Source organism: Salvelinus fontinalis, unplaced genomic scaffold (assembly GCF_029448725.1).
Source record: "Salvelinus fontinalis isolate EN_2023a unplaced genomic scaffold, ASM2944872v1 scaffold_0010, whole genome shotgun sequence".
Lineage (NCBI taxonomy): Eukaryota > Metazoa > Chordata > Actinopteri > Salmoniformes > Salmonidae > Salvelinus > Salvelinus fontinalis.
In genome coordinates, this window is record NW_026600219.1 from 507,445 (window position 1) to 523,851 (window position 16,407).

Below are 16,407 nucleotides of genomic sequence, written 5' to 3' on the forward strand. Positions count from 1 at the left end.
ATGTTTGACATGTGGATAATAATGATAAGGATCCTTTACTAGAGGAATGTGATGTTTGACATGTGGATAATAATGATAAGGATCCTTTACTAGAGGAATGTGACGTTTGACATGTGGATAATAATGATAAGGGTCCTTTACTAGAGGAATGTGACGTTTGACATGTGGATGATAAGGATCCTTTACTAGAGGAATGTGATGTTTGACATGTGGATAATAATGATAAGGGTCCTTTACTAGAGGAATGTGATGTTTGACATGTGGATAATAATGATAAGGATCCTTTACTAGAGGAATGTGACGTTTGACATGTGGATAATAATGATAAGGATCCTTTACTAGAGGAATGTGATGTTTGACATGTGGATAATAATGATAAGGATCCTTTACTAGAGGAATGTGACGTTTGACATGTGGATAATAATGATAATGATCCTTTACTAGAGGAATGTGACGTTTGACATGTGGATAATAATGATAAGGATCCTTTACTAGAGGAATGTGATGTTTGACATGTGGATAATAAGGATCCTTTACTAGAGGAATGTGATGTTTGACATGTGGATAATAAGGATCCTTTACTAGAGGAATGTGATGTTTGACATGTGGATAATAATGATAAGGATCCTTTACTAGAGGAATGTGACGTTTGACATGTGGATAATAATGATAAGGATCCTTTACTAGAGGAATGTGATGTTTGACATGTGGATAATAATGATAATGATCCTTTACTAGAGGAATGTGACATTTGACATGTGGATAATAATGATAAGGATCCTTTACTAGAGGAATGTGATGTTTGACATGTGGATAATAATGATAAGGATCCTTTACTAGAGGAATGTGACGTTTGACATGTGGATAATAAGGATCCTTTACTAGAGGAATGTGACGTTTGACATGTGGATAATAATGATAAGGGTCCTTTACTAGAGGAATGTGACGTTTGACATGTGGATAATAATGATAATGATCCTTTACTAGAGGAATGTGACGTTTGACATGTGGATAATAATGATAAGGATCCTTTACTAGAGGAATGTGACGTTCGACATGAAATAAGTCGTGTCTGATATACTGATATGGGCTATTTGTTAACGAGACAGTTGGTCGCTACAACATTCAAACTAGAAGTAGTAGGTTGAAGGGTCATATAAAAAGTAACCGAGGGGCACATTCATGTTATAAACTTGTTATATTTATCGACATTGTGATAATTTAGTCAATTTACGGTGATGCGGATTTATGTCCATCTCCTAGCTCTATCACTCTTATCCTATCACTCTATCTTTCGCTCCATATTTCTCATAACTTATCTGTGATTGGTTGTTTCTACAATAAACCGTTCTGTGATTGGCTGTTTTGGTTGTGTTGCTACAGTTACCAATCAAGAGGAAGAAGCCAGGTGGACAGAAGAAGAGACGCTTCAAGACTCACAACGACCATCTGGCTGGAGTACTGGAGGACTACTCAGAGGGCGTACCCGCTAAGAAGTGATGTCACTTCCTGGTTATACCCCTCCCACTTCCTCTTCCCTGGCCCAGTGAGAGAGGGGTGACCTGGGAGTTGTTGTTTTTGTAGTTTGTTTTGGCCGGAAATAAACTTTTTTTTATTTGTCTCACCAAAACTACAATGAAGATGAGAAGAGACAATGGCGGTGTCTCAAAAGTGTGAACTTGCTTCCTTTTCTTGTGTCCTTTCCTCCCTGATGATAAAGGAGAGGAGATGAGTAAAGGAAGCCATTTTAGAACATTGAGACACAAGATGGCTGACTGATAGACTGAAGTGAAGTCCTTGCCTAACACACCGACCTAAAAAGGCGCTCGCTGTCCTTTTTGAGAATACTGTACCAGTTTGGTTCTAAGCAGGAATACAAAAGGAGAATGGCTTTAGGGAAGCAAAAATTCCGGTTAAATTTCCCAGAAATCCCAGGTTTTCCATAAATCCCAGTTGGAATATTCCTGTAATGACAAATTCCCTGGAATCTGGTAATACTCCAATGGGGATGTCTGGAAAACCATAGGGGATTCTGGGAAGGTTCCAACCTTAGAAGGGGTTGTATGTGTAAATGTATGGCACACGATGGACACTGCGCGTGTGATATTGGAGAGAGAATGTGTTTGAAAGTGTTTAAAAAAAATAATAGCAGTCTTATCTGTTGTGGTTGTTCCTTATATTCATTTACAACAGTGGTCACCAATGGCAACCTGGTAAAAATTCAGGTTGTGCAGGGTTTTGCTCCAGACCTGCACAAACACTCCTGATTTTAACTAAACAACTCGTAGAATCTACAATGTTTACTCAGACAAACACTAGCCTGGTCCCTGGTCTTTGTGCTGTCATTCCAAACGACATGACAAGGAGTCATAGCAGAGTTGAAACCAGGCTAGACAAACCCCCAACTCCCATAGGAACCTTTCAGCCCCGGAAAACTTACAGTATATACTACACAGCTAATAAAGTGTTCATCAGTATATACTACACAGCTAATAAAGTGTTCATCAGTATATACTACACAGCTAATAAAGTGTTCATCAAAACTTTGATTGGGTGAATCGGTTGTGTTAGTGCAGGGCTAGAACAAAAGCCTACACACCCTGTATCTCTCCACTTCCTGGTTGGGTCTCGGAGCATGTTACACACAGTACCTTTTCCTGATGGCCTTTCTTCTGACGGACACACAATAAAGTCATAGAAAACACACTGTACTGTTTCTTCTTGACAACATAAGGCCTGGATTCAATCTGATTGTTGCCCGCTGAACATTTAAAAGGTCATATCTGATTGGGAGAAAGAGAGAGGAATCACGGAAAGACAAATGAAGACTGGTTGGATGAAAGCTCAGTGGGCGAATAGTTTGGTTGGATGAAAGCTCAGTGGGCGAATAGACTGGTTGGATGAAAGCTCAGTGGGCGAATAGACTGGTTGGATGAAAGCTCAGTGGGCGAATAGTTTGGTTGGATGAAAGCTCAGTGGGCGAATAGACTGGTTGGATGAAAGCTCAGTGGGCGAATAGACTGGTTGGATGAAAGCTCAGTGGGCGAATAGACTGGTTGGATGAAAGCTCAGTGGGCGAATAGACTGGTTGGATGAAAGCTCAGTGGGCGAATAGACTGGTTGGATGAAAGCTCAGTGGGCGAATAGACTGGTTGGATGAAAGCTCAGTGGGCGAATAGATGAAAGCTCAGTGGGCGAATAGATGAAAGCTCAGTGGGCAAGGCTTAATGAAAGCTCAGTGAGTGGAATTTACAGCTGAGACAAATAAAATGAACTTTTTAGGGGGTTGGAGGTGGATGGAGGGGGGGGTTGGAGGGGGGGGTTAAACGCGGGTTGGAGGTGGATGGAGGGGGGGGTTGGAGGTGGATGGAGGGTGGGGTTGGAGGTGGATGGAGGGGGGGGTTGGAGGTGGATGGAGGGGGGGGTTGGAGGTGGATGGAGGGGGGGGTTGGAGGTGGATGGAGGGGGGGGTTGGAGGTGGATGGAGGGGGGGGTTGGAGGTGGATGGAGGGTGGGGTTAAACGCGGGTTGGAGGTGGATGGGGGGGTTAAACACGGGCTGCAACCTGCCAAGGTCGCCAGTTCTAATCACGGTTGCGACTAGTTTTCCAACTCTACCCAACATAACTAATTACATTTCTAATCTACAAACTGAACAGCTTTAAATACGTGAAAAAACATGGATGGTGGCCCACCTCCTGCTGAGATAGATGACCCCTGCTGGCCCAGTGGACTAAACACTGAGATAGATGACCCCTGCTGGCCCAGTGGACTAAACACTGAGATAGATGACCCCTGCTGGCCCAGTGGACTAAACACTGAGATAGATGACCCCTGCTGGCCCAGTGGACTAAACACTGAGGTAGATGACCCCTGCTGGCCCAGTGGACTAAACACTGAGATAGATGACCCCTGCTGGCCCAGTGGACTAAACACTGAGATAGATGACCCCTGCTGGCCCAGTGGACTAAACACTGAGGTAGATGACCCCTGCTGGCCCAGTGGACTAAACACTGAGGTAGATGACCCCTGCTGGCCCAGTGGACTAAACACTGAGGTAGATGACCCCTGCTGGCCCAGTGGACTAAACACTGAGATAGATGACCCCTGCTGGCCCAGTAGACTAAACACTGAGATAGATGACCCCTGCTGGCCCAGTAGACTAAACACTGAGATAGATGACCCCTGCTGGCCCAGTGGACTAAACACTGAGATAGATGACCCCTGCTGGCCCAGTGGACTAAACACTGAGATAGATGACCCCTGCTGGTGCAGTGGACTAAACACTGAGATAGATGACCCCTGCTGGCCCAGTGGACTAAACACTGAGATAGATGACCCCTGCTGGCCCAGTGGACTAAACACTGAGATAGATGACCCCTGCTGGCCCAGTGGACTAAACACTGAGATAGATGACCCCTGCTGGTGCAGTGGACTAAACACTGAGATAGATGACCCTGCTGGAGCAGTGGACTAAACACTGAGATAGATGACCCCTGCTGGCCCAGTGGACTAAACACTGAGATAGATGACCCCTGCTGGCCCAGTGGACTAAACACTGAGATAGATGACCCCTGCAGTGGACTAAACACTGAGATAGATGACCCCTGCTGGCCCAGTGGACTAAACACTGAGATAGATGACCCCTGCAGTGGACTAAACACTTAGATAGATGACCCCTGCTGGCCCAGTGGACTAAACACTGAGATAGATGACCCCTGCTGGCCCAGTGGACTAAACACTGAGATAGATGACCCCTGCTGGTGCAGTGGACTAAACACTGAGATAGATGACCCCTGCTGGCGCAGTGGACTAAACACTGAGATAGATGACCCCTGCTGGCGCAGTGGACTAAACACTGAGATAGATGACCCCTGCTGGCCCAGTGGACTAAACACTGAGATAGATGACCCCTGCTGGCGCAGTGGACTAAACACTGAGATAGATGACCCCTGCTGGTGCAGTGGACTAAACACTGAGATAGATGACGCTCAACTGCTTTCCTCCTTCTGAAACCCAGGTGGTGACACACATCTCTGCGTGCCTGGCAGATATCTCCGCTTTGATGTCGGCCCATCACCTCAAGCTCAACCTAGACAAGACAACAGCTGCTCTTCGTCCCGGGGAAGACCTGCCCGCTCAAAGACCTCTCCATCACGGTTGACAACTCCACTGTGTCGACGTGACCCTGGACAACAAACACCCTGTCGTTCTCTGCAAACATCAAAGCAGTGACTCGCTCCGGCAGGTTCATGCTCGACAACATCCGTAGAGTACGACTCTACCTCACACAGGAAGTGTCGCAGGTCCTAATACAGGCAGTTGTCATCTCCTGTCTGGACTACTGCTACTATCTGTTGGCTGGGCTCCCTGCCTGTCTGGACTACTGCTACTCTCTGTTGGCTGGGCTCCCTGCCTGTCTGGACTACTGCTACTCTCTGTTGGCTGGGCTCCCTGCCTGTCTGGACTACTGCTACTCTCTGTTGGCTGGGCTCCCTGCCTGTCTGGACTACTGCTACTCTCTGTTGGCTGGGCTCCCTGCCTGTCTGGACTACTGCTACTCTCTGTTGGCTGGGCTCCCTGCCTGTCTGGACTACTGCTACTCTCTGTTGGCTGGGCTCCCTACCTGTCTGGACTACTGCTACTCTCTGTTGGCTGGGCTCCCTACCTGTCTGGACTACTGCTACTCTCTGTTGGCTGGGCTCCCTGCCTGTCTGGACTACTGCTACTCTCTGTTGGCTGGGCTCCCTACCTGTCTGGACAACTGCTACTCTCTGTTGGCTGGGCTCCCTACCTGTCTGGACTACTGCTACTCTCTGTTGGCTGGGCTCCCTGCCTGTCTGGACTACTGCTACTCTCTGTTGGCTGGGCTCCCTGCCTGTCTGGACTACTGCTACTCTCTGTTGGCTGGGCTCCCTGCCTGTCTGGACTACTGCTACTCTCTGTTGGCTGGGCTCCCTGCCTGTCTGGACTACTGCTACTCTCTGTTGGCTGGGCTCCCTGCCTGTCTGGACTACTGCTACTCTCTGTTGGCTGGGCTCCCTGCCTGTCTGGACTACTGCTACTCTCTGTTGGCTGGGCTCCCTACCTGTCTGGACTACTGCTACTCTCTGTTGGCTGGGCTCCCTACCTGTCTGGACTACTGCTACTCTCTGTTGGCTGGGCTCCCTACCTGTCTGGACTACTGCTACTCTCTGTTGGCTGGGCTCCCTACCTGTCTGGACTACTGCTACTCTCTGTTGGCTGGGCTCCCTGCCTGTCTGGACTACTGCTACTCTCTGTTGGCTGGGCCCCCTACCTGTCTGGACTACTGCTACTCTCTGTTGGCTGGGCTCCCTGCCTGTCTGGACTACTGCTACTCTCTGTTGGCTGGGCTCCCTACCTGTCTGGACAACTGCTACTCTCTGTTGGCTGGGCTCCCTACCTGTCTGGACAACTGCTACTCTCTGTTGGCTGGGCTCCCTGCCTGTCTGGACTACTGCTACTCTCTGTTGGCTGGGCTCCCTGCCTGTCTGGACTACTGCTACTCTGTTGGCTGGGCTCCCTGCCTGTCTGGACTACTGCTACTCTCTGTTGGCTGGGCCCCCTACCTGTCTGGACTACTGCTACTCTCTGTTGGCTGGGCTCCCTGCCTGTCTGGACTACTGCTACTCTCTGTTGGCTGGGCTCCCTACCTGTCTGGACTACTGCTACTCTCTGTTGGCTGGGCTCCCTGCCTGTCTGGACTACTGCTACTCTCTGTTGGCTGGGCTCCCTACCTGTCTGGACTACTGCTACTCTCTGTTGGCTGGGCTCCCTGCCTGTCTGGACTACTGCTACTCTCTGTTGGCTGGGCTCCCTGCCTGTCTGGACTACTGCTACTCTCTGTTGGCTGGGCTCCCTGCCTGTCTGGACTACTGCTACTCTCTGTTGGCTGGGCTCCCTACTTGTGCCATCAAACCCCTGGAACTTACCCAGAACACAGCAGCCCGCATGCTTTTCAACCTCATGTCACCTACTGCCTACGTTGAGGACATTTGTTTTATGTCTAGGCCCGAGATATGTGGTTGTCCCACCTGGATATCTTAAGATGAATGCACTAACTGTAAGTCTCTCTGGATAAGAGCATCTACTAAATGACTAACATGTAAAGGTCACAGGTTCTAATCCTGTGGATGCTGTTTAAAAAAGGGTATATTTATAGCCCTGGTTACACCTCATATTAACATGTGGTTTCTCTGATCGAAGTGATCCAAACCTGTTTTAAAGTTTGACCCATTTACACTTGGTATTAATGTGTCTGAACCCCAATAACCTCTCCATCCTCCTGAGCTGTGCACTCCTTCACTACTCTACACACATCTTAGTGTGCACTCCTTCACTACTCTACACACATCTTAGTGTGCACTCCTTCACTACTCTACACACATCTTAAAGTGTGCACTCTTTCACTACTCTACACACATCTTAGTGTGCACTCCTTCACTACTCTACACACATCTTATTGTGCACTCATTCACTACTCTACACACATCTTAGTGTGCACTCCTTCACTACTCTACACACATCTTAGTGTGCACTCATTCACTACTCTACACACATCTTAGTGTGCACTCCTTCATACTCTACACACATCTTAGTGTGCACACCTTCACTACTCTACACACATCTTAAAGTGTGCACTCCTTCACTACTCTACACACATCTTAGTGTGCACTCCTTCACTACTCTACACACATCTTAAAGTGTGCACTCCTTCACTACTCTACACACATCTTAGTGTGCACTCCTTCACTACTCTACACACATCTTAGTGTGCACTCCTTCACTACTCTACACACATCTTAAAGTGTGCACTCCTTCACTACTCTACACACATTTTAAAGTGTGCACTCCTTCACTACTCTACACACATCTTAGTGTGCACTCCTTCACTACTCTACACACATCTTAGTGTGCACTCCTTCACTACTCTACACACATCTTAGTGTGCACTCCTTCACTACTCTACACACATCTTAGTGTGCACTCCTTCACTACTCTACACACATCTTAGTGTGCACTCCTTCACTACTCTACACACATCTTAGTGTGCACTCCTTCACTACTCTACACACATCTTAGTGTGCACTCCTTCACTACTCTACACACATCTTAGTGTGCACTCCTTCACTACTCTACACACATCTTAGTGTGCACTCCTTCACTACTCTACACACATCTTAAAGTGTGCACTCCTTCACTACTCTACACACATCTTAGTGTGCACTCCTTCACTACTCTACACACATCTTAGTGTGCACTCCTTCACTACTCTACACACATCTTAGTGTGCACTCCTTCACTACTCTACACACATCTTAGTGTGCACTCCTTCACTACTCTACACACATCTTAGTGTGCACTCCTTCACTACTCTACACACATCTTAGTGTGCACTCCTTCACTACTCTACACACATCTTAGTGTGCACTCCTTCACTACTCTACACACATCTTAGTGTGCACTCCTTCACTACTCTACACACATCTTAGTGTGCACTCCTTCACTACTCTACACACATCTTAGTGTGCACTCCTTCACTACTCTACACACATCTTAGTGTGCACTCCTTCACTACTCTACACACATCTTAGTGTGCACTCCTTCACTACTCTACACACATCTTAGTGTGCACTCCTTCACTACTCTACACACATCTTAGTGTGCACTCCTTCACTACTCTACACACATCTTAGTGTGCACTCCTTCACTACTCTACACACATCTTAGTGTGCACTCCTTCACTACTCTACACACATCTTAGTGTGCACTCCTTCACTACTCTACACACATCTTAGTGTGCACTCCTTCACTACTCTACACACATCTTAGTGTGCACTCCTTCACTACTCTACACACATCTTAGTGTGCACTCCTTCACTACTCTACACACATCTTAGTGTGCACTCCTTCACTACTCTACACACATCTTAGTGTGCACTCCTTCACTACTCTACACACATCTTAAAGCATTGTAGTGGTGTAGGCATGAGTTGGAGCAGGTTTCCATGTAGTTAAACAGACTGGCTATAGTTTAACAGACTTCATGTAGTTAAACAGACTGGCTATAGTTTAACAGACTTCACTGGCTAAACCTAAACAGACTTCATGTAGTGAAACAGACTGGCTATAGTAAAACAGATTGGATTGGATCTCAATTGGATTTCCTTGAGTCCTCTCATCGCCTCCTCAAAACCCATTAGATGAGAAGGTTAGAACAGGGAGGGACCCTAAAATCCATGTAGGGAGGTGAACAAGTGCACCCGTTGGGAGAAAAGGGGAGATTAATGGGACACACCCAGTGAGTATTTCTAGTCAGAGTACAGCAACACTGTCCTACAGTCTCCAAACAGCAAACTAAAACATTTTAAAGAAGTCCCCTTTTTAATTACAATTGGATATAAAGCATTTTGTTGGTAAACAGTCAGACAGGAAACATAGAGCACTTCTACTTCAAAGGGGCAGTTTCCCAGTCACAGGTCACAGGTCACAGGTCACAGGTCATAATCATGGACTAAACCGCGTTTTACATCCATCTGGGTCTGGGAAACAGGACCTTGGTGAGACGAGGAGAACAGTGACATTCTTCAGCTTCCTGTTAAAGTAGTAGCACGACATGTTGGAGTGGTGAGAGATTCCTTCATTCGCCGTCTGCCAGAGAGGTACATGTTTGGCCCGGCGGGGCTGCGAGCTGGTGGTTAGTTTCTGGCCGGCGTGACAGCGGAGGTGGTTTTGACAGTCTTCTTCATGTGGTGGTAGTTGGGGAGGATCTTCATCAGGAAGTCCAGCTGAAGAGTCTGAGGCTGCAGAACACATGAACACATGTTGTTCACTGCTAACGAGGAAACACTGGTTGGACTGGAGTGGAGAAAGACCAAGCTACATGGACTGTATGTCTTATACACACAGACCTGTACAACACTAATCTGGGTGTGTGTGTGTGTGTGTGTGTGTGTGTGTGTGTGTGTGGGTACCTGTGGTCGCTCTGTCTGCACAGGTCTCTACACACAGACCTGTACAACACTAATCTCAGTGTGTGTGTGTGTGTGTGTGTGTGTGTGTACCTGTGGTCGCTCTGTCTGCATAGGTCTCTACACACAGACCTGTACAACACTAATCTCAGTGTGTGTGTGTGTGTGTGTGTACCTGTGGTCGCTCTGTCTGCATAGGTCTCTACACACAGACCTGTACAACACTAATCTCAGTGTGTGTGTGTGTGTGTGTGTACCTGTGGTCGCTCTGTCTGCACACGTCTCTGACACACAGACCTGTACAACACTAATCTCAGTGTGTGTGTGTGTGTGTGTGTGTGTGTGTGTGTGTGTGTGTGTGTGTGTACCTGTGGTCGCTCTGTCTGCACACGTCTCTGACACCCCGAGCCGAAGATGACAGTGTTTTCAGGTATGACCTCACAGGTGTTGACCTGGCAACAGGCGCCGATGATGCAACCAGAGGTTAGAATCATGTTCCTGCCCAGGTCAGCTGGAGAGGAGGAGGACATTAAACAGATATGTGAGAACACAGTTCAGATGATGGAAGGGTTCTCGCCATAAGTGATTTAAAAAACTATCAACACAGACACCCTCAGTCTTATAGAACATTGGGACGAAGACAGTCTTATAGAACATTGGGACGAAGACAGTCATAGAGAACATTGGGACAAAGACAGTCATAGAGAACATTGGGACAAAGACAGTCATAGAGAACATTGGGACAAAGACAGTCATAGAGAACATTGGGACAAAGACAGTCATAGAGAACATTGGGACAAAGACAGTCTCATAGAACATTGGGACGAAGACAGTCTCATAGAACACTGGGACGAAGACAGTCTCATAGAACACTGGGACGAAGACAGTCTCATAGAACACTGGGACGAAGACAGTCTCATAGAACACTGGGACGAAGACAGTCTCATAGAACACTGGGACGAAGACAGTCTCATAGAACATTGGGACGAAGACAGTCTCATAGAACATTGGGACGAAGACAGTCTCATAGAACATTGGGACGAAGACAGTCTCATAGAACATTGGGACAAAGACAGTCTCATAGAACATTGGGACAAAGACAGTCTCATAGAACATTGGGACGAAGACAGTCTCATAGAACATTGGGACGAAGACAGTCTCATAGAACATTGGGACGAAGACAGTCTCATAGAACATTGGGACGAAGACAGTCTCATAGAACATTGGGACGAAGACAGTCTCATAGAACATTGGGACGAAGACAGTCTCATAGAACATTGGGACGAAGACAGTCTCATAGAACATTGGGACGAAGACAGTCTCATAGAACATTGGGACGAAGACAGTCTCATAGAACATTGGGACGAAGACAGTCTCATAGAACATTGGGACGAAGACAGTCTCATAGAACATTGGGACGAAGACAGTCTCATAGAACATTGGGACGAAGACAGTCTCATAGAACATTGGGACGAAGACAGTCTCATAGAACATTGGGACGAAGACAGTCTCATAGAACATTGGGACGAAGACAGTCTCATAGAACATTGGGACGAAGACAGTCTCATAGAACATTGGGACGAAGACAGTCTCATAGAACATTGGGACGAAGACAGTCTCATAGAACATTGGGACGAAGACAGTCTCATAGAACATTGGGACGAAGACAGTCTCATAGAACATTGGGACGAAGACAGTCTCATAGAACATTGGGACGAAGACAGTCTCATAGAACATTGGGACGAAGACAGTCTCATAGAACATTGGGACGAAGACAGTCTCATAGAACATTGGGACGAAGACAGTCTCATAGAACATTGGGACGAAGACAGTCTCATAGAACATTGGGACGAAGACAGTCTCATAGAACATTGGGACGAAGACAGTCTCATAGAACATTGGGACGAAGACAGTCTCATAGAACATTGGGACGAAGACAGTCTCATAGAACATTGGGACGAAGACAGTCTCATAGAACATTGGGACGAAGACAGTCTCATAGAACATTGGGACGAAGACAGTCTCATAGAACATTGGGACGAAGACAGTCTCATAGAACATTGGGACGAAGACAGTCTCATAGAACATTGGGACGAAGACAGTCTCATAGAACATTGGGACGAAGACAGTCTCATAGAACATTGGGACGAAGACAGTCTCATAGAACATTGGGACGAAGACAGTCTCATAGAACATTGGGACGAAGACAGTCTCATAGAACATTGGGACGAAGACAGTCTCATAGAACATTGGGACGAAGACAGTCTCATAGAACATTGGGACGAAGACAGTCTCATAGAACATTGGGACGAAGACAGTCTCATAGAACATTGGGACGAAGACAGTCTCATAGAACATTGGGACGAAGACAGTCTCATAGAACATTGGGACGAAGACAGTCTCATAGAACATTGGGACGAAGACAGTCTCATAGAACATTGGGACGAAGACAGTCTCATAGAACATTGGGACGAAGACAGTCTCATAGAACATTGGGACGAAGACAGTCTCATAGAACATTGGGACGAAGACAGTCTCGTAGAACATTGGGACGAAGACAGTCTCATAGAACATTGGGACGAAGACAGTCTCGTAGAACATTGGGACGAAGACAGTCTCATAGAACATTGGGACGAAGACAGTCTCATAGAACATTGGGACGAAGACAGTCTCATAGAACATTGGGACGAAGACAGTCTCATAGAACATTGGGACGAAGACAGTCTCATAGAACATTGGGACGAAGAGTCTCATAGAACATTGGGACGGAGACAGTCTCATAGAACATTGGGACGGAGACAGTCTCATAGAACATTGGGACGGAGACAGTCTCATAGAACATTGGGACGAAGACAGTCTCATAGAACATTGGGACGGAGACAGTCTCATAGAACATTGGGACGGAGACAGTCTCATAGAACATTGGGACGGAGACAGTCTCATAGAACATTGGGACGGAGACAGTCTCATAGAACATTGGGACGGAGACAGTCTCATAGAACATTGGGACGGAGACAGTCTCATAGAACATTGGGACGAAGACAGTCTCATAGAACATTGGGACGAAGACAGTCTCATAGAACATTGGGACGAAGACAGTCTCATAGAACATTGGGACGAAGACAGTCTCATAGAACATTGGGACGAAGACAGTCTCATAGAACATTGGGACGAAGACAGTCTCATAGAACATTGGGACGAAGACAGTCTCATAGAACATTGGGACGAAGACAGTCTCATAGAACATTGGGACGAAGACAGTCTCATAGAACATTGGGACGAAGACAGTCTCATAGAACATTGGGACGAAGACAGTCAGAGAACATTGGGATGAAGACAGTCAGAGAACATTGGGAAGAAGACAGTCATTACTGAATGTGGCATTTTAACCTTTCTTACCTTTGGATTCTATGACATTGTTGTCCCCAATTTTCAAAGCTTGAGACACTGCAAGTATCATTGGTTAAGGATAGTTTCATACTTTACCAACAAAAGGACTTTCAGAGCAGCGATATACACACAAAGATATGTAATATTACAGAGGTCAAATGTCCAAATAGCTGTACCCTAAAGGTCAGTCATTGGCTGTCCTACACCTCTATATGCTGTACCCTATAGGTCAGTGGCTGTCCTACACCTCTATATGCTGTACCCTATAGGTCAGTGGCTGTACCCTATAGGCCAGTGGCTGTACCCTATAGGTCAGTGGCTGTACCCTATAGGTCAGTGGCTGTACCCTATAGGTCAGTGGCTGTACCCTATAGGTCAGTGGCTGTACCCTATAGGTCAGTGGCTGTACCCTATAGGCCAGTGGCTGTACCCTATAGGCCAGTGGCTGTACCCTATAGGTCAGTGGCTGTACCCTATAGGCCAGTGGCTGTACCCTATAGGTCAGTGGCTGTACCCTATAGGTCAGTGACTGTACCCTATAGGTCAGTGGCTGTACTACACCTCTATATGCTGTACCCTATAGGCCAGTGGCTGTACCCTATAGGTCAGTGGCTGTACTACACCTCTATATGCTGTACCCTATAGGTCAGTGGCTGTACCCTATAGGTCAGTATAAAGGATACTACATCCAACTTCAAACACGTTGTTGATGCCGATGGTCATCGTCTTGGGCTCCACTCCCTCAGAGTCCGGCGCTATGTTCTCTGGATAACTGATCAAAGACAGACAGCCAGCTTCAATCAGACAGCCAGCTTCAATCAGACAGCCAGCTTCATTCAGACAACCAGCTTCAATCAGACAACCAGCTTCAATCAGACAGCCAGCTTCAATCAGACAGCCACCTTCATTCAGACAGCCAGCTTCAATCAGACAACCAGCTTCATTCAGACAGCCAGCTTCATTCAGACAGCCAGCTTCATTCAGACAGCCAGCTTCAATCAGACAGCCAGCTTCAATCAGACAACCAGCTTCAATCAGACAACCAGCTTCAATCACTACAATGGAGACCATAATATGGCAGAGGAAAAAGAGACCATAATATGGCAGAGGAAAAAGAGACCATAATATGGCAGAGGAAAAAGAGACCATTATATGGCAGAGGAAAAAGAGACCATAATATGGCAGAGGAAAAACAGACCATAATATGGCAGAGGAAAAAGACCATAATATGGCAGAGGAAAAGGAGACCATAATATGGCAGAGGAAAAAGAGACCATAATATGGCAGAGGAAAAAGAGACCATAATATGGCAGAGGAAAAAGGAGGTGGGGGAAAGACAGAATAAAAGTATGTAAGGAATAAAGTGTAGGGAGAATGGATAGATGTAACAGGGGAGGGGGAAATGAGGGGGAGGGGGAGAAAGAGGCGTCAATAGAACACAGGAGAGACCTCACCGTTGCACCCTTCCACTTCTATAAGATTCACTATTGTTATGTTCACCTGTTAATTATGAGAGCTTGTTCCTCGATGAGGTTGCCTTCTCCGATGACTATGGGTCCTGCCTCGGCTATGATGCGGGCTTTGGGATGGACCACCGTTCTGGCACCTTGAAGAACCATACATGAACAGTCAAATGTGTAACGCTAGCCTACTAACATCAACCATTTTAGCTGGCTGCAAAGTGGATATGTACTCAGTAACCTGAACCGTGTAATAATGTCAAGCTATATGGAGACTAGAGCTACTACAGGACAAACGAATGTTGTTGATGCTCATTCTTAAATAAATAGTTAGCGAACGTTACCTGGCTCGCTAAGCTAAAGGCTACATTTGACGTCTTCTTACCAATAGTGACGTCCCCTCTGATCTCGCTTTCGACACACACCACGGCGCCAGCTGCTATTTTAGCACTACAAACAGAACACCAAGTGTTGGTAATAATCAGCAATACAAAAAGCGTACCATTTTTGAATCATCTGTATGTCTACAAGTTAGTTAGCTACGATTTTAGCTATAGCAAGGAGCTAACTTAGCTAGTCACGTTAGCTAGCGGTTTCCTAAAACATATTCACCTTGTTTTAACACATTCAAACTATCATAAAACATTATGAAACAGTAACAATGTGTTATTTGATACACAATACTGTACTAAAAACGAATTCAAGTTAGATTCGTAATACCTTTTTTGAGCACTTTGTTTATCCGACATTTTGTTGATCAACTTGAGATTTTCGACAATCGACTTCGAATCCTTCTCAGCATAAACGACGTCATTGTGCGCTTGCGTGGTACGGAGACAAGATGAGGAGTGGTTGCGGGAAATTAATGGGGATTTACTGTCACCTAGCGAATGTTTACAAAACTGCAGCTGACCTCATCTTCTAATATTTTTATTCAGAGAAAATGGTTAAATTATTATTCATTTTTCTCCTTTTTATTCTACTCTCTGTTTATCATATATGCATAGTCACTTTAACTATACATTCATGTACATACTACCTAATTGGGCCGACCAACCAGTGCTCCCGTACATTGGCTAACTGGGCTATCTGCATTGTGTCCCACCCACCATCCACCAACCCCTCTTTTTACGCTACTGCTACTCTCTGTTCATCATATATGCATAGTCACTTTAACCATATCTACATGTACATACTACCTCAATCAGCCTGACTAACCGGTGTCTGTATGTAGCCTCGCTACTGTATATAGCCTGTCTTTTTACTGTTGTTTTATTTCTTTACCTACCTATTGTTCACCTAATACCTTTTTTGCACTATTGGTTAGAGCCTATAAGTAAGCATTTCACTGTAAGGTCTACCTACACCTGTTGTATTCAGCATTTCACTGTAAGGTCTACTACACCTGTTGTATTCAGCATTTCACTGTAAGGTCTACCTACACCTGTTGTATTCAGCATTTCACTGTAAGGTCTACCTACACCTGTTGTATTCAGCGCATGTGACAAATTAACTTTGATTTGATTTGAATTCCAAATCAACCCTAGCCCCTATCTCCTAACCTTA

At 46.0% G+C, this 16,407-nt stretch overlaps 1 protein-coding gene and 1 pseudogene across 1 annotated transcript in view; one reads left to right on the forward strand and one right to left on the reverse strand.

Moving 5' to 3' along the window:
• LOC129842062 (general transcription factor IIE subunit 2-like) overlaps positions 1–2,706 on the forward strand; it is a 30,433-nt gene extending 27,727 nt beyond the window's left edge. Inside the window, exon 8 of the mRNA XM_055910452.1 lies at positions 1,384–2,706. Within this exon, the coding sequence (XP_055766427.1) occupies positions 1,384–1,500 (117 nt within the window). The 3' untranslated portion in view covers positions 1,501–2,706. The remainder of the gene's footprint in view (positions 1–1,383) is intronic.
• Positions 2,707–9,385: 6,679 nt separating this feature from the next.
• On the reverse strand, positions 9,386–15,655 carry LOC129842074 (dynactin subunit 6-like; annotated as a pseudogene).
• Positions 15,656–16,407: the final 752 nt, after the last annotated feature.